The 27,237-nt window shown below is 41.4% G+C and overlaps 1 protein-coding gene across 2 annotated transcripts in view; it reads right to left on the reverse strand.

Annotated features, from left to right (window-relative positions):
* Nucleotides 1-27,237, reverse strand: part of SETD3 (SET domain containing 3, actin N3(tau)-histidine methyltransferase) — a 91,943-nt gene that overhangs the window by 3,114 nt on the left and 61,592 nt on the right. For both annotated transcript variants that reach the window (XM_059723210.1, XM_059723211.1), the window contains 6 exons: nt 14,838-14,896; nt 13,646-13,760; nt 5,999-6,073; nt 3,582-3,748; nt 2,835-2,920; nt 500-660 (listed from right to left, as the gene is read on the reverse strand). In XM_059723210.1, coding sequence (XP_059579193.1) covers nt 500-660; nt 2,835-2,920; nt 3,582-3,748; nt 5,999-6,073; nt 13,646-13,760; nt 14,838-14,896 — 663 coding nt within the window. The remainder of the gene's footprint in view (nt 1-499; nt 661-2,834; nt 2,921-3,581; nt 3,749-5,998; nt 6,074-13,645; nt 13,761-14,837; nt 14,897-27,237) is intronic.

Consider the following 27,237-nt stretch of genomic DNA (forward strand, 5'->3'; position numbering starts at 1 on the left):
AGCATATCAGTAGTTTTAAGGATGATGAACAAATGTGAATAAGAAATGGTATGTTTTCTTTACAGGTTAGACCAGGAGACAGGGAAACTCACAAACATGAAGTTGAAACTGATCATATATAGGACAGAAAAAACAAAGCTTTTTAGTTCTTTGCAGTGGTGCAACTAGGACGGGACAACAGGATCAGGCACCCCAAGTACTGATGGGAGTGGGCAGGGGAAATGCCCCTCCCTCCCCCTGACTTTTCCTGCAATCACAGTGGCAGAGGCAACTGGAAGTCATTGCTGCCCAGGCAGCCCAGCCACATTCTTATACTGCTGATTCTTTAGCTAAGGCAGGGAAGGTTTATATGTAAAAGCACAGGTAATATAAACAGTTATAACAACTTGAAGATGAAGAGATGCTGTTCAGGGAGAAAGGGACTGTGTTTTGCTCGGATCACTATGCAACAAACTTGAGATGACATAAAATGGCAATTTTTTTTTTTTGCTACTTTTACCTCCACAGTGGTTTTGTAGGTTTTCAAAAGAAGGGATGCTCTAGCTTCAAGGAATGTCCAAAGTTTAACCTCGTTGTCCCAGCTAACTGGAAATTCAGAGTTGCCCAGAGTGAAGATTTTGTCAATTGCATGTTCTCCTATCAAGTGCTCTTTCAGCTCTTCTGCAGTAAATATAAAAAAAACAAGCTGTTAAAAATAATCTCATCATTTACTTCAGCAGTTTAAAAACCACAAAGTTTATTTACAAAAATATGATCTGATATTATTCAGAAAAAAATCTCTTCCCTTAATAGAAGTGATCTAATGATGTGCCTATTTTTGGTACTATTCTCAAAGTGGCATCTGGAAGTCTGGAGGTTAACAACAAAATAAACCTTCAACTTTATTCTGACATAAGGTACTGAATATTTTGGCCAAACGTACATATCGTAACTCTTACTTCACAGATGACCACAGATGTATTGTCCTACATAATAATTTATGATAAGCAAAATAGAGAATTTCATGAAAGAGTTGTGTGTATTTGTAGACAATAGAAGAAATATTTGCTGGGAGAGAATGTATAAATACTAGTACAGTTATTTTTCTTATTGTCAAAGGGAATGTCTTTTAGTCAAACAAACTGACAGCTGTTGGTCAAACAGTGCTTCCAATATGTTAGAAGGCATCATGTGGCTTATGATAGATAGCACTGCACACATTCTTTAAATCTTATTCCTTTTAATTATCAAAATTCTCTCCTGAAGAAAAGTTTATCACAAACTTCAAGTAAACATCTGACAGAAGTTGGTAAGAAAATGCTAACACAACAGAACTGAGTGACATGTATTTCAATTCCATTCGCTGATGAAAGGGTCACTGGGAACCAGACTTCATTAATGAATCAACCACTTGCATGTAATACCATTCCTCAGCGAAAAGCTCAACTACAGACAATTACCAGTTTTCATACTGGGAGTTTGGGATGCATCAATGCATTTTATAGCAATAAACATACCATAAGTACGTTTCCTCCAAGAAAATGCATGCCCATCTGGGACTCATAAAAAATAGCCAGCTTGTTACATAATTATGACATCCTCCCTTCAAAAGGGAATCAAAGCTTGGGACCAGAACAAACACAAATACCCAGTTATCCTGGTACATAAAGCCAAACATATCAAAACAAGTTGAAGTCCAAAGCATATCAGGCAACACTTATCCTGGGTTCCTGAACTACCTGAAAAACTCCATCATAGATATATGCCATGAGAACAACTGTGGCATGGATTTGTATCTACATTTAAGAACTCTAGGTTAAAACAGACAGACTGTTTAACTCTACAAAGACTAGCAGTTTGATAAATCAAATTTTGCAATCTACTCTCAAACTTCTCCAGAAGTAATAAATCCATTATATGAATATATGACAAATGAACTCCAGGCTCTACCTAACTGTGAAGATGGTAAATATTTGCTTGGTGAGAAATAAGTAATTCAACAATTCTGTACCTTATATTATGGAAAACAGGACAAAGCTAAATGCTACAACTATTATTGACTTTCACAGGAGAGGCTCTTGTCTTGCAGGTAGGAACAGCACAAAGTGAACTGATGGAGATGTTGACAAATGCTACAGAAGTCCTTTAAAACATCCTCACCTTAATAATACAAAGGTTTCTTTTATAAAGTTCTATAAAATCAAGTAATTATAAATGAATACATATTTGAAAGGTGGACACTTACAGTGCATTTCACAAACTAAGCTTATCATAGATTATGAACTACAAAAAATGCGGTTTTAAATGTTCAAGCTGCTCAACTCTAAGATATCTCTTTTGGATTTTTCTGTTACGTGTTTTGGAATTTTCTAGTCCCATGACCACATCTGGTGGTAAAAGCTGAAATACTGTCATATTAAGTGTGAGCAAGTTTCCAAGTCTTGGTGTGACATTTTTAAGCCTTAAGAAAAAATGATAAGACCACAGAGCAAGTTAATTTTTTGCAATCACGGGGAGATTAAAAAAAGCGGTGGTGATGTGCATATACAGCATCATTCAAAGTGAAGGATTTTATATTATCTGAAGCTTTGTACAGAAGGTCACAACAATTTCTAGAAGCATCAGTACAGTCCCTATGCCAAATGACACAATGTGGAATGATACAATTTTATGTATTTAAAGGCATTGAAGTCTTAAAAGTTCCATTTGTCTAAAGTCTAAACTTATGTTTCATGAGATGCCAAGAGGTATTCTCAATCATTCACTTTAAAAAACTTATTTTCAGTTTGTTTCATATGTCTGTCATCTTTCCATTTAAAACGCATATATATCATAAATTTTTGTAAATTATTTACCTTCACTCATACAAAACACTCGAAGGAAAGCCAAAAGCTGGGCAGAAATTGGAGGCTCAGTAGCGTGCAAGGCAAAAACGCTTGAACTAAAAAAGACCAAACTCATGTTAGACTGTGGCAAGTTCATTATTCTAACATGAAAATACAATGTATAATAAATTCAGTGTTCCTCAGGAACATGTTAAAAAAACAAGGTCAAACCAATTTTTAAGGTTAAACTGAAGAACAACTTCTTTGACCGGTCTTAGAGATGAACAATTATTTTTTTTAAACTGCTTGTTCTTTGGGGAAAACTCAGAATTACTTTTTGTATGGTTTTCATAATAAATTCATGAAGAAGTAACATTTCACAAATCTTCCCCATCATACTGCAGCCTGAACTGAAAGGACTTTCTTCTGAAGATATATTTGTTACTTATACAGATCACAAACTGTACTTTGCAATGTATGTGCAAGGGATAGGAAAGAAAGAAAAAAAACAAACACAAATAGGTTCAAATTAAACTGTTGGCTGATTCTGTTCAAGTATGTATTAAAACCAAAGATGTTCCCTTTCTGTTTACTCCAGATTACACAATGCTACAGCTGATAAAAAAAGCATTAAAACTTCATTATGACATTAAATTTTCTATATAAACTGAAGGCCTAAAAGCAAACTATTACAAAACATATTTAATAATGCTTAACTGGACTTCATACACTTTGAAATATTCAAATATCAAACCCAGCTCATTTTGTTTTACTTACGTTGGGATGCCAGCACGAGCTAAAACCTCAGCCTTCATAGCATACAGCCTGTCACTTTTACTCACTCCAAGCTTTATTTTCACTCTGTCATGTGAATTATTATCAAAGAAAAAACCACTGTGGATCACAAACTCTGCATTTGACCGAGTGCCATAAAAAATGTAAATCTAGAAGGATGAAAAGAGAAGTGAAGAGAGAAAAAAGCTAAAGATAAACTCAAAGAACTGATATAAGTTGAAAGTTATTTCCTGGAAAAGTTATTTTATTGTAATGACATACAATGTTTATGAAGCTATAGAACTGAAACACATATTTGTTTTCATTTGTTTATTCAAAATGCCAGGCAATTTTGTTATACGACTTCAAGTAAGAGGTGTTCAATAGTTGAGATGGACTTCTACAGAGAATGCAAACTCCCCATTACAAGGGGAGGCAACTGCTATTTAAATATACTGGCACATCTCATCTTTTTTTGTGATTTTTTTTATATTACCCTTGGTTTCCCAACACTCTTTCTAAATCAATTTTGTTCCTTTAAGAACACGTTCAGTAATATATTTTAAAAAATATATGTGAATTAATATACTCTGCAGTAAGACTCTGAAGTAAGTGCTTAAAAATAATTAAAGAAAAAAAAATGTTACGGTTTTAAGTTTTTACCTGGCACTGGCTATATAACATTCTCAGTAGAGCAAGACACTATATTACCTGTTGCAGTCTGTATCACCAGGACATTTTTCCTTTCTTTTGATAATGGAATTGTAAACCGAAACCAGTCTTTTATTTCTTATAAAATACCTAGAAGAACATTGCCCAAGTATAAAAGTTCTAGATATGTCTATACTTTCTTTTAGAGGTAGACTCAAGATGCATTAAGAATCCAAACTGTCATCAGGCATGTATGTAAACTTTAGATTGAAATAGTAATTTCCACCTATCCCTAGTTTACAAGATGAGAATTCAATGTTGTTCTTCCCCAAGCCAAGCAAAACTAATCATAAGATCACAGAAAAGTAGGGCTTCAGGGGCCATAAGGTCATTTAGTCCTACCCCCTGCTCAAGGCAGGACCCAAATTTCCAGGGATGGAGATCCTATAACTTCTCTAGGTAGTCTGTTCCAATGCTTAACCAACTAATGATGCAATTATTTTTTTGTTAAGTTTTACATCAGAGATTCTCACCCCTTGTTAGACTCAAAGCACTCAGAAAATGCCAGTTCTTAGCTTTCATTTGTTTGTTGACTACGGAAAAATAAAGGAGCAGTTCTGTAGCAAAGAAACATCACAAGAGGTCAAAAAGGACCAGAACAGAATGTTTCTGATGCTATGGATTCCAATCCGCCTGCCCCACCCTCCAGTGCTGGCTGGGCAACACCCAGAATGAGCTCCTTCTATTTCTACTTCTTCAAGAATTATTTTCAACAATAGGCACATTTCCTATTGTAGGGAATGCTTTGGATTCACTGTTCTTCAGTCTGAATGGGAGGACCAATTAGTCCAAGGCCAGGGAAATTACTTTCAGGTATATTACTTTTTTTATATTTCTTGGGATGAACATGGTACAGGCCAAATAATTGCTGGGAAGGAAAATGGTCTCTGTCACCTATGTTGGTTGGTAACACCACCCTTTATTTGGCAACTGGATAAGTCTTAAGCCAGTGGGGCCAACCTTTTCAGCATGCATGTCACAAATTAAGCCCTGTACCCTCCTTGAGCACACACTGATCCACTTCTCCCATCTAATCAGATGCTCTGCTCTCTGTCTTCTGCCCTTGGCTCCCAGACTGCTTTGCTGCTCTGCTTTCTGCTCCCTGCCCTATCTACTACAGCCAGTTGTCTGCCCCCTTCCTTGATCTACCATGTACCACACAGAGAGACTGTCTGTGCCACTTGTAACATGTGTGCTGTAGGTTGGTCACCTCCATTAGGCTAACACATACCAGTTAAACAATAAAGAAATGTACTGCAAGCTGCTGCTGCTTATGAAAACTGAGGAACTGAGGTATTGTCCTTTAATAATTTCATTTTGAAATGTCTCAATTGGTGTCTAATAATTTGTATACACCTCCCAGTGATTAAATGTTTGTACCAGGCCTTGAGTCTTAAAGAGGATCTCTTCACAGATGTATATAGGATATATTTTATTCTAATTTAATTTTTTTAGTTTTACTAGAACTTGGTCAAAAATTAACCAAGTACAACAAAACCTCTGCGCTGCAAGACCTCACCTACAGTACTTTGCTATTAAATCTTTACATATATTAAGTGCCATTAACTGTACCTGCAAAATACAAAGGCTTTAATTGCAGGTAATTCCAATGTGTTCACTTATCTTGCGCCCTCTTCTTCAGGGGACACAATGCAATGTTGCACAATACTTCTCCGAATAACCACGGTGTAGATAACTGTTCATATTACCTGCTCTCCAGCTTTGAAATCCTGAAGTGCTACACATTCACATCGGTCATCTTCTAAATTGTAACCAGTAGTGATCTATCCAAAAAAAAAAAATACAGATATCTTTAGCATCTTGCATTTGTTTTCTCCCCATTTTGATAAAACTACCTTTTATTAAAGTGGAATTTAAACAGAAGTAACTGCACATGCACATGTTTTCCTTTACCTGACATAGCATAGACGATATTAAATGTTTATGAATTCTAAACAATAATTTCTTAGTTAGGAACATTAAAATCTCTGCATCAGAGAAATTTAAAAAAGCAAAGGAAAAGCACTGAGGAAAGTACCCTCCATAGACCAACACTTGCTGGTCCTGAGCTAAATCCAGCAGCTTATTATAAAGTTCTTGAATGTTAAGACACTACTGTGAGGCACGCTAGAGACCTACAGTGAGTATGCTATTTTGTCTCATATCTTTCAAATATCAATGCATTTTTTTTATCTCTCTCTCTCTCTCAATGAAAAAGGAGTAACTATGACTCTTTAGGGGATACCATCTTCAGAGAACTCCAATTTACTTGCAAATAATTCCCTTTATCTGAAGTTAAGTAATTAATCTTAGAAACTGAAGGGATTTTTTCTGTAAAAGCATATAGCAGAGGAGGGAAAAAGTATTCCTTATTGTCTTTGGAATAAAATCCTTTTCAAAAAGAAAAAGAAGTCACAAAACTAAATGTGCTCGCTAGCAAGTAAAGTCATCCTAAAACTTTTAAACAAAAATTATTTTGTTATAATTACACACTTGAATAATCCCATACAACAAAGAACCCATACTAATCGTAAGAGCTAAAGGGATCTGGACAGAAAAAAAGGTATGCAATAATTGGGCAGTCAGGGAGCAACTTCTCTAAGTTTTCTGAATTTAATTTTTACAGTTACACTGTAGTAAAATAGTCCATTGACCAGAGGGACAAACTGCAGAGTCACACATTCTCTTAAAGGGTCTTGGTACAGTTTGCACTTTGAGCTGTTCAAATGTTGATCAGTGTTAGTGTTAGCTCCAGTTTGGAGCAGTCACAGTGTAAGGCAGTGGTTTCCAACGGTTTTCACTTGTGGACCCCTAAAACATTTCCAATAGAGGTAAGGACCCCTTTGAATTGTAAGTATGGGTATTAACATACTTTTGACTGATCATAGTCGTCTTTCATGGACCCTTTAAGGCAGTCTGTAAACCCCCAGGGGTCTGAGAACCACAGGTTGAAAACCACTGCCTCAGGCTAAAAACCTTCTCCGACTGTCCCCCACTTGCACAGCTGTGACTTGCCATTAGAGGGCTGGGCAAGTAGGGCCCTGAGGAGGAGTGTGAGTTTTCGCTACAGGACAGGCGAGCCAGGACAGGCTTCTGTCCCTGCTCTAGGTGGGTGGGTGTGAGATGGGGGGCTGAGGGGAGGGGAAGAGGGGCATGAAACTGGGAGGCAGAGAGTTAATGGGACAGGGGTGGATAAATGAACTGGGAAGTAAAAAGGAAATGGACATAGGGGAGGGGTAGGGAAATGAAGGATAAGATAAAAACATATACAGTATTAACCTCATAAATCCAGATCTCAAAAACTGAATTCTCAAAAATCCAGCACTTTTTAAGCTTTCCTCTCTACTCCCCGGAAGCTTGCACGTGGTGGCTGCCGCTGCCATCCACCACCCCACTCCGTGTGCAGCCACTGCTCTGGGACTGGCCACTGCTACTCCCCCTCTCCCCCCCCGGCTGCCGCTCCATTTTCAAAAAAACGGAATTTTCAAATTTCTGGCAGGTGCTCAGTCCTGAGCATGCTGGATTTATGAGGTTATACTGTATATTAAAAAAAGATTTTTAAAAGAAATAAGGAAGTTAATTTAAAAAGGTCTCATGTTTTAACAAAGTGGGATCTGACATTTTGGTGTGGGGAAGTGCTGGTTATGCTTCTCAGGGTGGCTGAGAGGTGGAAGCAGTGAGGGAAGGTGCTTTTAGGGGAGCTACTATGTAGCAAGAAACTCTTTTGTCTGCCCCCCCCCAAAATGTGAAGCTCCTTCATATGGCCAAAGCCCCTCTTTTAGTATTTGCCCCCTTTTGGGGATGTTCTCTCTTTTCTACCTTTTCTTCCTTCCTCTCTCTTTTTCTTTTATTCTTTTTACATAAGGTGTACTTGTAGTGAAAATAGAGCTTGTAGATGCTTTCACAAATGTACTTTAAGTTTAAAAGTGAATTGTACCATGTAACAATGTTAGCAAGAGCAGGAATCTCTGTATGAAGCAGGTCCCTGAAAGAATCATGGTTGATTGTGTAACACAGTAGCTAGTCTGGATAAGCATGTTAATGAGCGGCAATTAACACCTACAAAATCAGAGACCAAGGAGAGGAAAGAATCAATAAAGAGCCAGGTATTCCCGGAAACTTCATCCTTACAAGGTATGGAAGCCCCTGTTTGCACTAATCAACGCTGGAAACAGACCCTTGGGGCTGAAATATCCCCTGATCAACCACTTCCAGAGCTCTATTCATCATGGCAGTAAATCTATCAAAATTCATCAACAGACTCTTGAGACTGCATGTACCTGCAGACGTGACCCCTGCCATCCAGCAGGTACCAAGAGGGATGTCCCTCAAGGTCAACAGCCCCTGGACTGGGTAAGCCTGAGAACTGGGGAGTCACTAAAGTCTGCCAGAGAGGTATAAAAGGCAGCGAAGAATGACCCCCAAGGGCGCCCTCTTGACCCAACCAGCACCCTGCCTGTCCAGCCGGAAGGAGCAGCTGGCGACCCCCTTGTGAAGCAACATTGCACTGAAAGAAGCCTCGACTGGCCATCGACGGTAGATTCCAGCGCTTGGGGATAGGTCAAGCTTGATACCAGTGCTTAGTGTTCAGAGCTAGCGTGTGTGTGCACGTGTGGGTGGATCAGCACCACAGTCTATGGTCTGACTTTTGCATCCGTCCAATAAACTATCAACTAAATTTTATAGCAAGTTGGTGCATTGAAGCCAACAACTGCTCCTACCTCGGGAAGGAAGCCCCAGCTCATTGGGAACCAATCTAGTCCCCTGCCCCCCAAATCCCACTCCTGGACCCATCCATGCCCTGTAACTTGGTTAGCTGGCATGCGCTCTGCTGCATCTCTAGGGTGGGAAGGTACATCCTGGGGAGCAGGAGGGGGAGTTGGCTTGGTGTCAGAACTGCCCCCTGGCCAGTAGAGTTCAGGGGTGGAAAGTTTGTCCACTGCGTCCTGGGATGCAGGAAGACTACAACTTGGGTGGGAGTGGCCACGCGTTAATAGAACACAAGTTGGGCAACACGGATCAAAGATAAACCTGCCAAGGATTGGCATAACTTTAGGGAACCAAAAGAGTGCTTAAAACTAGTTCCAGATGTTGTGTGGACAATCCAGGGGTTAAAAGCTCCCAGTGGCTCCCAAAATGAATGTGTAACAAGGCTCTCACACAGAGCACTGCAAGAACTTTGTTTTCTGCTACAGAGATTAGGTCTGAACACAGGTACTATATCATGACTGTCATCTGCCATCTTGGATTTGCTTTGTCTGAGGACAGAACCCTTTGGGCTACTTTGAAAGCTTAGGTGGTGGCTTTACTTTGCTCACATATTCAAATATGCATCTGTAAGCCAAAACTATTCTTTCAAAGTTACCACAAGAAATTTTTCTCAGACAGAAGAAATCCAGAATGGCAGCCATGAGCTAGAGCAATAGGAGTTCACTTTACACTTATAAAATGGCACTGGATATGAATGCCACTGTTTAAGACCTAAGTCAATCTGTGATCTTTGAAGACCCACAGGGCCCATTATGATCATCCAGTCTGAATTCCTGCTTAACACAGACTGCAGCACTTTACCCAGAGATTCTACTATACCACCCTGGATTGGTATTAAAGTTGAGAAAGAAATAAAGCCTCCAAGTTCTAAATGACCCCACACTTTACCCACTCCCCTGTAACCTGTTTCTCTGGTTGTTTATCCCAATTTCAGTGACCGCACTTTAAAAAAAAGAAAAAAAGTCTTCCAACTACAGAAATGAATTTCTGGTAACTTCTTAAGTGCTTGAGATGTTTTACGATTTCTTTAGTTACTGCACAGGCACAAGAAATGTTTTTGAACTCCGAAAAACCCTTAGGGCACATGCACACATGCAGGCACGTGCGCTTACAGCAGCTCATATAGGAGCAACACAAATTTGAGCAGGGAATTTGCGCCTCAGCTCACATGCCAGGACATGCACTTTGGTGTGGGGCAAGTTGTGTCACTTGGGGCAAAATAACCCTGCCCAGCTCCTCCTGGATTTTCAGCCAGGGGGAGCTAGAGCCTGAGGCCAGCACCTGCACTGGTCCCAGCAGTATAAAAAAAAAAAAAAAGCTGCCTTGGCAAGCAGCTCAGGGCTACTCGCTCTCAGGATCTTCTGGGGCCTGGCCAATTGGTATCTAGGAACACTACCCCTTGTGCCAGCTGGACTGCAGAGGCAGCATCCCAAATTCACTCTTTAAAATACCCCAAAATCCATGTTCTTCCACAATTAGAACAAAAACCCACTATATACATAACTGGGGTAGCAGAAGCACCATACAGACTCTCTGGCCAGAAATCAGAGTGTCCCTCTGGAAGACCAGCTTCCCAGTTACCTCAGGGCATAGTCCAGGACCATGCCCTGCCCCACTTTTTCCCCCCCGGGGTATTTTTGGACACCTGAACATTCAGGTATCAAATTTTGAGCACGCGCTGCAAATATGCAGCACATGGAACACTTTTTCCTTCACATCATGCCTCCTACGCCACCTCAAACTGGCTTGGGATGCTGCAAGAGGCACATGAGCAGTGGCGTACTGATGGAGGGGGGTGGTGCGGTGGCCAGAGAAGCCAAGGTGCCTCCCGCATTTTGTGCGTGGCCCAGCCACCCACCCAACGTGTTGTGGGCTTCTTTTGCTGTTCTGGCCGGAAAGTCCAGGAGCCACCCCTCCCCCCCCGCATCTGGTGTGCTGCACTGCTAACTGACCCACAGAAGTGCTGTGGGGTGGGAGCTGACGCCCTGCACAAGCTGATCTGCCTTGGGACCCGCACTCTGCTCGGATCGTCCTGGGAGGAGGGGGACACGCAAATGCAGCATTGGCCCCCAGGCACTGCACACCCATGGGATGCCACTGCATGTGTGCACTCGTCTGGATGTGCCCTCATAGTCAGTCTCCTATAAGACTACTGCAAGGGAAAAATTTGAAACATTAGAGGGAATACCTAGATTCTGGCAGAAGGAGTCTGTCTTGGGGGAAGCTGTAATGTGTTTCCCCAAACTGCCAATCTTTAAAAATAGTTTTTCCAAATAGAATGCTCTGCAAAGTCCAATATAGTGCTAGACTAATTTACATGAAGGAAAGAAAAGACAAAACAAGAACTAAGCTGCTTCCTTCTCCAGAAGATAGATGATAAGTTGGCTCTTTTATGTTTTACTGCTGAAGCAAGTCAGTTAGTGAATTTTAAGTTTTGTGCAGAACACCCAAGTAGTGACCAAGTAACCAAGTTGCTTGGTTAGTGATACAGATGGTCTCATTCCAACAGGCAAAACTAAGCTTATTCATTTAAAGCTCTGCCAGTACCAGTAATCAACCTCTGACTGTCAAAATACAATCCCACTAAAGAATAACAATGAGAAATGCATGAAGACAACCATTTTGACATAGTTCTTAGATGCAGGCTGATCTAATTAGTAGTGTCAGAAGCACGAAAAAGCTGGATGGACCTAACTCCAAAAAATACCCCAAAAAAGCATTTCATTATCAAGCTGGTAGAAAAGAGAACTGTGGGATAGAGCAAGAATAGGGATATTATAGCTGATTGACTGAAGTGGCATTTCAGTACCGTCTTTGGAACAGACAATGGAGGATGAAAACCCATCTTTTTCCTTACTTTCACACAAGTGAATCAAATATTCACTTAATGCTTTTTTATCTGGATGGACCATAATCAGAGCAAAGAGGTTAAGATCTACTCATGTCTATTATAAAAATACAAAATAGAGGTGTAAGAGTAAGCTTTGCGAATATATTTTTTCTTTCTGCTGGTTATTTAAGCAGTCTACATTTTTAATGAAAAGAAAGTTAACAATGAACAGCTTTTTTTTGTCAATGGTTAACAAAATTCAGCCCCTCTACACCACTTTTGAACTAGATCCTGTGGGAAACAGTAAAAAAGTGAAAATGACTGTGTATGCATACTACCTTCGTTGTCTACATTTTAATGTATTCTCTCTCTCCCCTCTCTCTAGGGTAAATTTCTTAAAAGACAAAAATATTGCTGAGACACCTTCCATGCTCTGACAGCTTTAGGTTCCACAGGATGGCTTCACAGAAGGTAGCCTAGAAGTTTACTGCAATAAGATACAATGCAGTAAGCCTCCCCCCCACCCAGGTTTAAAAGTGGGATAGATGTTTCACCTGCCCAGATTCTCAAATGGCTGGTTGACAAGAGGCAAGGAAGTTTGTGGGAGACACCTTTTACTTGACCAACTGTCTAGCTGGAAAGGACAGACATGTTTTCAGGTATCATTGTACCCTTTCTTGCATTCTTCCTGGACCATCATGGCTACAACATTAGCTTATGTTGCAGTAATATTAAGGTAACAGAGATATGCAAACCAGTACTATAGCCTGCTTGCCTAGGTTCTACTTATGCCAATACACTGTCCTGTCACCCAGATCTACACTTTCTTACTGGGACTTTATTACATGAATAGAGAAGACCAAATCACATTTACTGCTGTTTACATCAAGTTATTCAACCCACTAATAATGCAAAATCAAGTATACATTCTTTAGGAGACAGAAGCTTTATGATCAACTAACTGCTGGTAGACTATCCTTTTGCGGACTTCCATTTTCCTCAATTCATGCATTAACCAACCATTTCATGAAGCTGAGACATGATCCTCTATAAGCTGGTAAAAATTCATGAGACACAAATATGTCAGTAGGTCTGACTTTCTATATACACATCACCTTTTAAATGTTTAATATGCCCTAAAGTCGTATTTTAGCTTTTTTTCTTTGATGTGCTAACAGATAAACCGATTTTGTTGAAGTATGCTCTGCTCTTGTCATTGCTACCTCCATAACAAGGCTCTCTGGGCATGGTTAGAGAGCAAGTAGCACTGCTTAGCTTCAAATTTCTATCCTCCTTCCCTGGTGGTACCCAGGGCAGAGTGGCTTTGAGAGACAACCCTCCATCAATCTGTTTTTGTATTCTCAATATAAAATGCATCTAGTCTTGTGGATACCATGGGCAGAATTACCAGAAACAAAATTTTGTATCCATGAAAATGAGAAATACTCAAATTTGACAGGAAAGAAGTCGTCTCCCATAAGTGATAATTCTCTCAAAGTTATTTACTTGTTAAACTTACTTAAGAAAAAGTAACTATACCTTGTTTACAATTATATCTAAAAGCCACTTGATCGTGAGGAAGTGAAACTGCTATATCAAGAACTTTAAATTATTAGATTTCTTTAGAATGTCAGCTGAGAAGATGGAAGCCCAATTTTAAAGAACCATAATGAAAAGCATCATTAAAATACACTACTGAAATTCCTTAGTATATTAAAGTTATATTATTTCCTAATCACACCAAAAAAATCCTTACCAGACCATTGGTATGATTACACATGTCCCATAAAGGAATCAGTGCCAGGGTAACTCGAGAACCATCTTCAGTTGGTATCTGATTTTGTCGTGTCATAACAGAGGAAACCGCCCATCTGCAAAGAATAAAAACTTCAAGATGTCATTATTTAAACCTGGCCAGCTGAAAAGATGCAATCCAGTCTAAAACAATGGTTAGAACAGGGGTGGGCAAAATGCGGCCCGCCAGGCCATTCTATCTGGCCCGCGGGGCCCCTAAAAGATTTAGAAAATTAATATTAATCTGCCCTGAGCTGCCTGTCATGCAGCCCTCCATGGCTTACTGACACTCAGTAAGCGGCCCTGTGTCCAAAATAATTGCCAGCTCCTGGTTTAGAATGATGAACATGTGAAGTTTCCTCCTCGTGAAAAAGCAGCATTCAGATCTCCACTTAAACATTTTTTACACTGTGCATTTCCTATATAACACAAAAATATCAGAATTTTCTAGGTAGTACTTTAGTCAACTAACTGTACCATAAAAATGGTCTGAGGAACTAGAAAACTGAAGGTAAATTACTTCTGTACACTTTATTACTCATATTTTGATCAACCTGGCACTTATATTGGCCTCCCCCCACTGGAAGAGGCATACTGTGGACACAACATCCCAAAGTAGTGACTAAAACACAAAAGGAATACAAGGTCTCTGGGTGAGTTCGTGAATCTTTATTATTCATGGTATTTTACCATTTAATTCAAGTCAAGTACCTTGAACCTCACCTCAACTCCACAATATCTGACACCTCCAAGAGATACTCAGACTTCACATGTACAGCACAAGTTCTCCAGATCTCATACCAACTATAACTGTACATACTGTACTACCTTTTGGGAAATATGTGCACAAAGCCATTGGTAAAAATGTTCCTACACTGTGGATGAATACACTTTATTTAAAAAACTATCCAAACTGCACATGAGGCTATGTTCCATTTGCTTAAATTAACTATTTTTCCCCAAAACAGATTTCTTTGCAACTATTAAAACATGCACACTTATTCACTGTGCCTTTTGGCATTTCTCAAAAAAAGTACAGCAATATGATATACATAGCTATTTTAAATGGTAACAGTAGGGTTCCCACACATATACCCAACAAAGCATCTCAGTTTTCAGGACCTCAAGATTCACTTAAAAAATTGCAAACCAACCTGTAGTCATCATAAGTGAAAGAATCCTTTAAAGGCAGTTTGCTGGCATTAGGATGGGTCTGGAAAATAGAAGTTAAAAAAAAAAAAAAAAGAAAGAAAAAAAGAAGAGGTGAAAAGAGAAAAAAAAATCAGAAATCAGTCTGCAGAATTTCATTATTTAGCTGCCTAACAGATCCTAACAAGAGCCAAATGAAGCAGGAGGCGTCCAGCCGCGCTACAGAGGGATCATCATGCTATTATGCTCTCATACATCACTGTCAACTTAATTTGTTGTGCCCAGCAGCCGCCATAAATCTGTTTCTTCATATTTCAAGACTGGAACCCACAGACACCACACAAAAATAAAAATTTAAGGTAGACTGACTCTGAGAAGGTAGAAAAATCAACCACAGAAAACCTAAGACAAAAATACATTAGGTTTCACCAAATTTTACAATTCCTCTTAAGTCTGTATTTCACATATGTAGGATGAATTTTTAAATCTGCCTTCCCTCACATAAAAGGTTTATTTGCAGAGATTATACTACACTTCAGAAATCTCAACTACTAATTTTTTTTGGTGACTTGCACATATTAGTTGCTTGCTGCATTAAACTCATTGTACAAGTGAAGAAAGATTGTACAATTTCTTTCAGAAACATCCAAAATACAGTAGATTTAATCTAGCATAAACATTCTAGAAATCTGGCTCTCAAGAGACTTTAAAACTTTGTTCCAATTAACAAATGGAAAACTATAACAGCATAATTTTAATCTTCAATTTCAATTAAGTATGATGGGCAGATTGCAGTAAGTGATCAAATGAACAAATGGTTATTTCTAAAGATACAAATGAATTTTTGCTTGGCTGTATCTTTGCAACAGTGTTAATGCATGAAGCTCCATGTAGTATGCAGTTTTTACTCTTGATGCATTAGCATCACAAGTGCATGGTAATTTATCATCTCTCACTGTAATGTACTTTCTGGCACCGTGTGCAGGACAGTAGGGGATGAGGTAAAAGTGGCTCAAACCGTAAATCAATTAGAAAACAAAAGCTTGTGGCTCAGTGCGCAATTTTAGGCAAATTATATATTACAAAAGACTGCCAATTGGGTGTTAGGTCCCAGGTGTCTGCTCGCCCCAATCCCTATAGTTAACCCTTCGGATGGACTCTCTCTGAAATGGGTAATACTTTTAAGGGAAAAAAGTTAAAATTAAAAAAAAATCCTATTGTTAAATTCCACATTTGAGTGGGATTTTTGTGGACATTGTTCAATGTGGATATTGCATTGCAGATTCCAACTTAACTGGATATTTTACAAAAAATGACTTTTTCCTGAGAAAAGCATTAACACAATATTTAATCACAAGCAGCATACTTCAGGAGACACGTTATATCCAGTCAGCCAATACCAGAGTTAACATATTGTAACAATTGAAATGATATATGTTTGTTTACAATTCTACAGCGCCCAAATTATATTATCCTTTATGGCAACTTAATTTCCATTTTGATTACTGAGAGATAGTCTTAAAAGAATTAAAATTGGTATAATGAATTAAGCATCCAAGAAAGCTGTTATTCACAAGTGGATTAAAGATATTAACCAAGTAAAAGTTTCATTTTAAAAGTATTGCCTTAGAAAAGTCATGTCTTGTTCTATTATTAACTATTAATTATCAAAGTCCTAAAACTTATTCTGTGCCTGGAGAGATTAAAGAAAAATGTCTATGAATGGAGAAACTCCTCAAAACTTCTGATTAATTATTTTCCCTTTATATTCAATCCATATATATTTAAGCTATCTAGAAACAAGTCTTCCCTTCTCAACTGCTCACAAAATTGTGTTTCCTGGTTGCACAAAGAATTTTGCTTTTGCAAAGCCACATACTTTTTCAACAACTGTCATATTGATGTTAGCTTCAGTTTTGTGTTTCAGATTCACTGGGCAAGATACTGTAAGTGTAGCACTGATGCCACCTACTGGTACTGAAGCAGAGTAATCACCAATGCTACAAACGCAATTATTAGATTTTTTCCATGTGAACTTGAGTGGAAGTCGCATCACAGCCATGCAAGGCAAGCATCCTTCCAAACTTTCCTTCTTCAAATCACAATGCCTTACTTTTGAATGAAAATGAAGCTTTTTTACATTACAATGATTGTCAAAGGGACTAAAGTCCTCATCTTTAAGGATTTAAGAATTAACTTAAGTAGATGCTACTTTAAAATCAATAGAAAGCATTTGTCTTCCTTGTATATGTTTCCCTTGCTTTATGTGGGTTCTGTACATGTGAATTCGCTCTTATGCGATGACCCTTTTTATACTAAAAATTCATTATATGCAAGGTAAATTCACTTTTATGTGATCGGTGTGGTGGAAGCCCGCAGTCAGCCCACCCCCATGGGAGTGACGCGCACCAAAATATAGTCTCCCGTGTGGGTCTGTGCTCCTCACTCGTTGTCTGTGACACGTGTTTCTGTAGTTGTCATCCCCATTACGATAGTGCCCTGTGCCTGTGTGTACTGTCTGCTGTTGATGAGTACCAAAATTGTCTTGTAAAAGTGGTAGAAATGGTCTGGCGGTCAGTAGGTGAGGTCTTGGAACGTATTCCTATTTGTTAGAGTGTAAAGTGGGTTCCCTTTATGCAAATTCAAGTTAGTCACCATTTTCCAGGAACACATGTACAGCATAAAGCAAGGGAAACCTGTATACCCAATTCTTATGAGAGACTTCTATTCCCACCAAAACAAGTGCCAGATAAGGGGTCGGACTCAATGATCTATTGAGGTCTCTTCCGACCCTAACATCTAACAACACCTATGAATAGCATGAATAATAGTATTAAAACAGCACAGTTTTCAATTGTCAGAAGATACAAAGAAGTTAAAATGCTTAACAGAAAGTTAGATTGTTCAAATTTTTTTTAAGTGAAAAAATGTGCCCTCAGACATTAATTGAACACACTAAAGTACATGCAATTTATGTACATTTATTACACAGAAAGCAACTATGCCAGTGTGCCTGAATGAGAACCTAGAACGAGCAACTATACTGCAACAAGAGAGTACTTCAACTTTACCCCAAGTGAAAATTAGTATTAAATTTTGCTGGAGTAGTTTGCGTGACAGAATTTTGACAACAATGAACTGCACTGAAGCCACTGGCTCATTTCACACAGGCAGCTGAACCACCATAAAGCAGCAGCAACTTCCAGTAACTATAAAAAGGAGTTCTCATTTCAACATGTGATGTATATGTGAAGGCTCTATATTCCATTAAACTCCAATGTCCCTCCTCATTTGTTGAGATTATAGACCACTGTTTCTTAATATAGTTCAACTTATTTTATACAGGCAAAGGGCAAGATGATATTGTCTCATAGTAAAAGATGCAAGACCGAATAAAATTATAAATACACAGTTACCATATTTATAACACTTTCCACAACACAATATCCCAGTAACTATTTTAAAGTAGTTAAAATATACTTAGTCAGCATATCTGGTCATATTAAATTTCTGCCCTAAACTATTTTAGAATATAACTTAAAACCAACTGTATAGATCACAAGACAAAAAAAGAACAATATTCTGATTAAAAAATTGATTTAGCATGCAGCTTCTCTTTATAGTCCCTTGGTAAAAATGAAATCTCCCTAACAAACACTTAATAAAACCTGTCAATATATCTAGAAAGAAAAATGACACAAATGCATTAAGTATTAAATACCCTTGGAAAAAGTCACATATTCCATGAATTTTTGATGTACTATCTTGACATTAATGTAAAACCTTGATATTTATAATTGACAGATATTTAATAAAGTATAGAAGATGGCTGCTGCATAGCATGCAAATTCTTCAGGTTGATCAGAAAAAAACCCAACAGACATGTATTTAAACTAAACAAACACTTAATAAGTAACAAAATCAGATCCAGCTACTGCAGGCTCATGCAGCCAGACCTTTATGCATCAACTATAAAATGAGGCATTTGGCATTACACAAACCCTAATTCAAACTAATCAAGCCTGTGAAACAGCTTTGAATAGCTTTAAAAAGTTGGCTTTGTTTTAATTTAAAATGGGAACATGAAGATGTGAATATTCTTCATTTAAATAAAGGCCCTGACATTCTACTGAAAGAAAGAATCTTCAGAAGAAATAAGCAATATTTAACTAAAAGTTATTTACCCTTTTGTGAAAATACTGTCAGAGTTGGCAATTGGGGTGACAGCCACAGCAAAAAGGGGTGGTGTATAGTCATCCACTGGGTGCTAAATTCACGCTTCCTCATAATGCTGTTTGGCCTAACAACCCTCTTTCCCCGTTCAAAATTTCAAGCCACGCTTTGAGACAGCTGAAAGATGTCTCAAAATAACTAGAAAAATTAAAAGGTAGCAGTGATTGCTGCCAGATTGCCTGCAGCCACTCTGAAGGGAGACAGGCTGCTATTCTAGTCACCTAGAATGCTACCAGTCTAGCAGTCAGTCACTCAGCATGGCAACCAGATTAAGAAAAAAAAAGTTTTAGCCACTTAATATTTTTTTTTTCCTCTCTTGGACAACTGACATCAAGAGGTACAACTGTGCAACTTCAAAAAAGGAAGGTTCACCCTTTCATTTTCTTGGGAGAAGCATTTTCTGCTGATTTTTTCATGTATTTTTGGCTGGACACAACTACGGTCACCTTGCATTATTACAACCTAGAAAGCCGGTGTTGGACTACATCTGCTCTGCCTGTGGGGGCATTTGTTCCCATTTTAAAGGACTTGCTCAAAAGGGTGGGTACAGGTTTCTAATTTTCTTATGCTCAGAGTTACAGTTTAAAGTTAGTTTGTATAGCCAATGGCACACAACACAGAAAGAAGGTTTCTGATTACCGTTATATTTAATAAGTGTTTAAAGAACATTACATTCCTCTGCACACTTTTGTTACTGACTGCCTTTGTATAAATATGAAATACAAGTCCTTCTGCAAAGCTTTTCTGTTAAGATCTGTTGTGTTTGTGAATATTTTCTGCCTCATTATTATAAAGCCATTAAAATATTACCAGTTGCTTCTGCATAGGGTGACACGTTTCAGTTTGGCCAGGACACTCCTGGATTTCATAGGCTGTCCTGGCTGTCCCAGCTGGTTGGTGAAAATTGAAGCAATAGTTCTAGGATTGGCCGGAGCAGGGAGGGGCAAGAGTGTTGCTATCAGCGGAGGTGTGAGTGAGTGAGTGAGTGAGTGAGTGAGTGAGTGAGTGAGTGAGTGAGTGAGTGAGTCCCCCCTGACCACGATGCCATGGGCAATCACCCCTGTCCCCCACCCCTAAAGCCAGCCCGGACTGACTCTACTGCACAAGTTCACCCGCTTGCAGCCCAAAAGTCAGGAACAGGGACCAGCCCCTGCCGCACAAAGCCCAGGTGAGAGTGAGGCTTCCCGGGGGCACGTGGGAGTAGGGAAGCCTGGAGACCTGCCCTGAGGGGAGTGGGGATCCCTTCCCCCCTCCTGGCTACTGGTGGGGACCTATAAACACAGGTTTGGGGGAGCCGCTCTGGGCTCTGCCTTAGAACTGCAGTCCCAGCCAGGCTGGGTCAGGCCAATTGGCGGCAGCAGCAGCAGCAAGAGGCTGCCTGACTGCAGCTGCTGCCATGCCAGTTGCTTGCATGCACTGCCCATGCAGGGAGCAGCAAAGCCATGCATCTGGCCATGCTTGCAGCAGGGGTTCCATATGCCTGGGTCTGCGCGGAGCCTGGCACTCCCTGTGCATGTCTGCATCTCCATCCAGGCAATGCAGTCAGGAGCCCATGTGGTGCCAGATAGCCCTGTGCCAGGTGAGAGCTTTTATGTACTGGGCTGGGGTGGAGGGGAAGGCTTCCATGCCCCCTTGATGTCAAGCTGTGGGTGGGTGATCATTAGGGCTGCGCAAAACAGCACTGTTCTGCTTCGACATTTCAATGCTGTTTCGATGTTTCGCCCATAGACTATTCCACAGCCAGCACTGGGAAGATCGGTGCTGCTGCTGACCCCAACCGGCAGCACCAGCCTCCTGTGATCCAGGAGGCAAATTGGGGGCCTGCAACCCCTGGGAGCAGTCCGGCACAGCCCCCACAGCCCTCCCAGGGGTGCAGGTTGGCCACCTATCTGGCTGTCGGATGACAGGAGGCTGGTGCTGCTGGCTGGGACCAGCACTGAAGCCAAGTAAGCCTGGCTTCGAAACTCAAAATGCTTTGAAACTTTCAAAACGTTTTAAGTACCCTCGTTTCATTTCGAAGGCTTTTGTTTTGATTTCTCAGTTTTGAGCTTGAAACGCATCAGCTTTGAAACTAAACACCAGGCAAAATTTTGCACAGCCCTAGTGGCCATCCCCATGCCATTGGGTTAGCTGCAGTTTTGCAAGGAAGCTCAGAGCTGAGGCACTGATGTCTGATGGCTCCCTGCAGGAATGGGCCCTCTTGGTCAGCTTGCCTGCCCTCGCCAGATGCTTCCAGCCTGTCTTCCCTTGGCATCAGGGATGGTGGGGGGGAGGGGAGGATCCCAGTTTTTCTTAAAAGTAACATGGCGACCCTATTTCTGCAGGGACAAAGATGGAACAAAATCACACAAAAAAACCCCCACAACCCTCCCCCCCAAACCACACACAAAAATTTGGGCCACCAGGACCTTTGATATTGATCATCAAAAAACAGCCTTACTATTAAAGGCAACTTGAAGAATTTCTCTTCCACATTACAGAACGTTATCACCTGGACAAGAGCAAAAGTAGTCATCAAGTTCCTAATTCTCTAAAACACTTCAGCCCAAACACTTCAGCTTTGCTGAATCAATGCCCGAGAAAGGAGGTCAACATTACTTTGTGGCTTAGTTACACATTTCTGATTGAACGATGACAGACACTCCAATGCAGTCTTGGTTCCTGTTCTTGTTAACAAAGAGAGGGTAGACATTCTAAGAGTACTTTCAATTGCCCACATCCAGAGGAAAAGCAATAAGACAATTTCTGCATCAATATTGCTAAATCAGGCTTCAATAGCCTCAAGAAACACTTGGGCATCACTGAAGTAGACATAGTCTTTACTACTTCCATCATCTGAGGAAAGCATTCCATACAGTGTGAAGATTATACTGTGGCCTTCAAAGTAAAAATGCAAGGATACTCGAGGTGCTTAAAGTCAAAACACAGTTTAAGCTTCCACATTGCTAGATTTAATTCCTTTGAACTTAAAAAAATTTAAAGCTCAAGGGTTTGCTTTTTGTCCAAATGTAATTTTCCCCTTCCCTTCCTCAGCGGAATCTTTTCTCTTTCCAATGTACTCATTAACACAGGGAAATTTCATTTAAAGCTAAACTGGATGTCAGTTGATAGTTTCAGGCCACACTGTAGGTGTATGAAAAACACATACACACAAGATACACACACACACACAGGACCAGAAGCAGGAAGATCTGTCAGCACTTGCTGGTTATTGTCCCTTTCCTAGCTGTGTAAATCCTTTGAAGCAGGAGCCTTGAAGAAAAACTCTTCTCTCTGGAGCTGCTGAGGCTGCAGTTGCCCTGAAGCTAAGCAAAATAAAGAATTCAATAAAGAGGATCCTAGTGATCTACAGGGAAACAAGAATTCTCATCTTTTATTGGATATATGCTACCTAACCTAATGAAGTAAACTACTGGTCCAGAATGGTGGACAAAAAATAAAAAAAGCCAGCTGAAGTGAGATTCAGCTGAATCTACCTGAATATCACGATTAACTTGTTCCATTTAACAGCTTATACAGCTATTTTTAAATAGTAAGATGCAAGGTTTTCTAAGGTGAGAAAGATTATCCCAGTTCATAATTTTTAGAATCAGAGTGGAATTCCATGCTCTAAAGGATACTACAGGATTGCAACCGATTAAAGTTAAATTATTCACCTTCTGACTTGATGAGTATCCTAGGAGTACTGTAAATATTTGTCAGTAAGCTTTACTGACTTCATACACACTATACAGATGGCACTGCTCTGAACTTATATCATTCATATGTAACTGCAGGATCCACCTGGTGTATACAGAGTAGAATAACTTTTCCTGGCATAATGGAATTTCACTGCACTTTCCACAATCAAATCAATAAAGCTGTGCTGTAAGAATCCCCATAAACACACACCAACATGATACTACCCACCTGTTTTAGAGCCCAAGGGCTTTCAGCTCAGTAACAGCTGGGGGACCATGAATTTGGCTGACAAAATGAAGCCTTTTTCTCCTCCAGCCATGGTAAAGACTAATAATTCTTAACCTTTTCCAAACTAGTACCCTTCTTCAGTCTGGAAGGGTGCTTCCTCCCATTTAATTACAAAAATTGAAAAAGGATTATGATATAGAGGCATAATCTCAGGTGGGGAAACTCACTATACAGACAATGGACGTGTATTTGTACCTTTAAGGAGCACCGTACAACTGTGTGCATGCTTTCGCTTAAAAACAAAGAAAAACCAAAGGGGGAGGGGAGGAGAGGAGAGGTAAGAGCACAGCTGTTCAGTCCCCATTATAAGCAGAAATCCGAAGAGGATATTAAACCTGTTTCCTTCAGACCAGCGAGAGCATCTAGAAGACTGCCGTGGCTCTTGCATCCAAGCGCTCTAGATCTTGAACTAGAACTTGCTACATGAGCAAGCACTGCAGTTCCAACCAATGTTCCCTTTATGGTCATCACTCTCGTTTATTTATCTCTCTTCTTCTGGAGAATCAAAGAATTGGATTCCTGCAGCAAATCCTTTCACCGCCCAATTTTCCTCATTTTTTCTAGTGGTCAGAAAAATACCATATTTTCCCCACATACAACATACCCTGGATTTTCATATGCATCTTGTGGATTTCACGAAATCCAGCACTGACAGGGAAATCTGCAGGAACCCCCCCTCCCAAAGCAAACAAACTTACTGAAACTAATCCTCAGGTCCCGAAGGGAAGGGGAGTTGGGTGTCCAAGAAGAGTGGTCGTTCCTTAAGGAGATGATCCTCCAAGCCCAAAGGGAGGTAATTCCAACACGGATCAAAGGGGGCAAGAGGGTACAAAAGCCCCAAAGGCATACCAAAGCATACGGGAACGTCTCCTAGCTAAAAAGGAGGTGTACACCCAATGGAAGGGAGGGGCCATCACCAGGGAGGACTATACCTCAGTTGCTCGGGGCTGTAGGGGGGCGGTCAGGAAGGCCAAGGCGGAGATGGAACTGGGACTAGCTACCCGGATCAAGGACAAGTCATCCTTTTTTAAATACACAGGGGGGTAAAAAGAAGGTACCAGGTAATGTAGGGCCTCCGCAGGACACGCTAGGAAATCTGGTCATTGCACCACACGACAAAGCTAACCTATTTAACAATTTCTTTGCCTCCATTTTTCTGAGCAGGGACCAAGTCACCCCCCCACACCAGGACCCCTGTAGGACCCAGGGGAGGTGCACCCAGGCCTAGCGTCAGTGAGGACCTAGTCAGGGAACTTCTGGAGGGACTGGACATATTTAAATCAGCTGGTCCTGACGATCTCCACCCCAGAGTGCTGAGGGAATTAGCAGAGGTCATTGCGGGACCCCTGGCACAGCTTTATAAGCACCCATGGTGCTCTGGCATGGTGCCAGAGGACTGGAAAAGGGCCAACGTGGTCCCCATTTTCAAAAAAGGGAGTAAGGAGGACCCAAGAAACTACACACCTGTTAATCTTACCTCGGTCCTGGGGAAGCTTTTTGAGAGAATTATCCTGGCACATGTCCGCGAGGGGCCAGCAGGGGAGATTATGCTTGGGGCAACCAACACGGGTTCATCAGAGGCAGGTCCTGTCAGACCAACCTGGTGGCCTTCTATGACTAGGTCACAAAATCTTCAGATGCGGGTGTCGCGGTGGACGTAGTCTTTCTGGACTTTAGGAAGGCCTTCGACACTGTCTCTCTCCCCATTCTCGTTAAAAAACACTAGGAGACTGTGGCATCGACATCTACATAGTCAAATGGGTCGCTAATTGGCTGGAGGGCCGCACCCAGAGAGTGGTGGTGGATGGGTCTTATTCAACCTGGAGGGATGTGGGCAGTGGGGTTCCACAGGGATCGGTCCTCGGGCCCGCACTGTTCAACATCTTCATCACTGACTTGGACGGGGGTGTAAAAAGCACCCTGTTCAAATTTGCAAATGACACTAAGATTTGGGGAGAAGTGGGCATGCTAGAAGGGAGGAATAGGCTGTAAATCAGACCTAGGCAGGTTCCAGGGGTGGGCGGATGAGAACAGGATGGGTTTCAACACTGACAAGTGCAAGGTACTGTACCTGGGGAGGAAGAACCAGCAGCATACCTACAGGCTGGGGAACTCCCTTCTTGTCAGTGCAGAGGCAGAAAAGGATCTTGGAGTCATCAGATTCCAAGATGAACATGGGCCAACAGTGTGGGGACGCGGTCAGGAAGGTTAACCGCACCTTGTCATGCATCTACAGATGCATCACGAGCAGGTCCAAGGAGGTGATCCTCCCCCTCTATGCAACACTGGTCAGGCTGCAGTTGGAGTACTGGGTCCAGTTCTGGGCGCCGCACTTCAGGAGGGATGTGGACAACGTGGAGAGGGTCCAGAGGAAGGCCACTCGCATGATCAGGGGTCAGCAAGGCAGGCCATACGAGCAGAGGCGAAGGGACCTGAACCTGTTCAGTCTCCACAAGAGAAGGCTGAGGGGGGGATCTAGTGGCCATTTACAAATTAGTCAGAGGGGACCAGCAGGCATTGGGAGAATCCCTGTTCCCCCAAGCACTTCCAGGTGTGACGAGAAATAACGGTCACAAGCTGACAGAGGGTAGATTTAGGCTGGATATCAGGAGGCGCTACTTCACTGTCAGGACGACTAGGATCTGAAACCAGCTTCCAAGAGAAGTGGTGCTGGCTCCTACCCAGGGCATCTTTAAGAGGAGGCTGGATGAACACCTTGCCGGGGTCATCTGATTCCAGTACTCTTTCCTGCCATGGCAGGGGGTCGGACTTGATGATCTGCTCAGGTCCTTTCTGACCCTACCAACTACGTAAGTATGAAACTAGGACGTTGCAGTAGTGTGCCAGGGTGGGAAGGGTGGGGCTGGCTGCTGGCAAGGTGGCTGCCGCCCCCCACCCTTGCCTTCAATTGGCTATGAGGGCTGCCCATCATATGGCCCTGCCCCTCTCTACCAATTGGCAGTGAGGGGCAGGGCCACGACAGAACTTGCAGCCAATTAGCTGAGGGGTACAGCTGAAAGACAGACAGTCTCAAAGCCAATCAGCAGCAAGGGGCAGGACCCCTGGGGCCCTTGTGCCAGAGACATGGGTCAGTCCACCGTGCTCTGCCTATGAAACGGCTGCTGGCCCCATGTTTTGCCTGTGAAATCGGGAGGTAGCCACCTCAAATTCAGCAGGTCCCTAGTTATGCATAGTATTTTAAATATGGGGTTCCAACATCTGGCCCGTGGACTAAATCCAGCCCACAAAGCTGGAGGGCTTTGTCTGTGTTCACATCTATGCAGGGACTACAAGTGAGGAGCTGCATCATGGACAGGTAGTCTTCAGCTATGCCCATGCTACTGCAGGGGAAGTCCTCTACCACGGACATGCCTCCAAAGCCACCCAGCTTGCACTGGACTGAAGCTGGGTTGTTCTGGCCTGCGGCTTGTACAGGTTGCCAGCCATTGTCCTAAAGCAGGGGTGGGCAAAATGCAGCCCGTGGGCCAGATGCAGCCTGCCAGGCCATTCTACCTGGCCCGTGGAACCCCTAAAAAATTTAGAACGCTAATATTCCTCTGCCCCTGACTGCTTATCATGCGGCCCTTGATTGCTTGCCAAAACTCAGTAAGTGGCCCTCCACCCAAAATAATTGCCCACCCCGTCCTAAAGTGTAATAATGACATTTCTATTGTAAATTCATTCATCTTATTGAGTGGGCTAGAGTGAATACACACACACACACACACACACACACAATAAATAAAAAAAGAAACACATACACAACCCTCCCCCACACCAAAACAAAACCCAAACTGAAACCCAAGGAAAACTTCCATATTATATATATAATTCTATAGTTTTGAACCACTGGTGCTGTGAAGGGGAATCCGAGTGAAGAAATAGCACGTTCCTTTACATATCACATACCACCATCCAATTTGATAGCTTGTGTTAAATACCTTAATGATCTTAATACAGGTTTCGCTCGATTTATGCAGGTTTTGTATATGCAAATTCGCTCTTATGCAATGATCCTCTTTATACCCCAAATTCGTTATAGTGAGATAAATTAACTCCTATGTAACTGGGATAGGCGCCCCCCACAAACAGTTAAGTTTGTTGGGGGGAGGGGAAAGAGTCTTGGGGCCAGGGCCCCCACTCCATGCAGCAGCAACTCTGGGAGCAGCCAATGCCAGCTGCCTGAAATTGCTGGGCTGCACT

This window comes from Alligator mississippiensis, chromosome 2 (genome assembly GCF_030867095.1).
Source record: "Alligator mississippiensis isolate rAllMis1 chromosome 2, rAllMis1, whole genome shotgun sequence".
NCBI lineage: Eukaryota > Metazoa > Chordata > Crocodylia > Alligatoridae > Alligator > Alligator mississippiensis.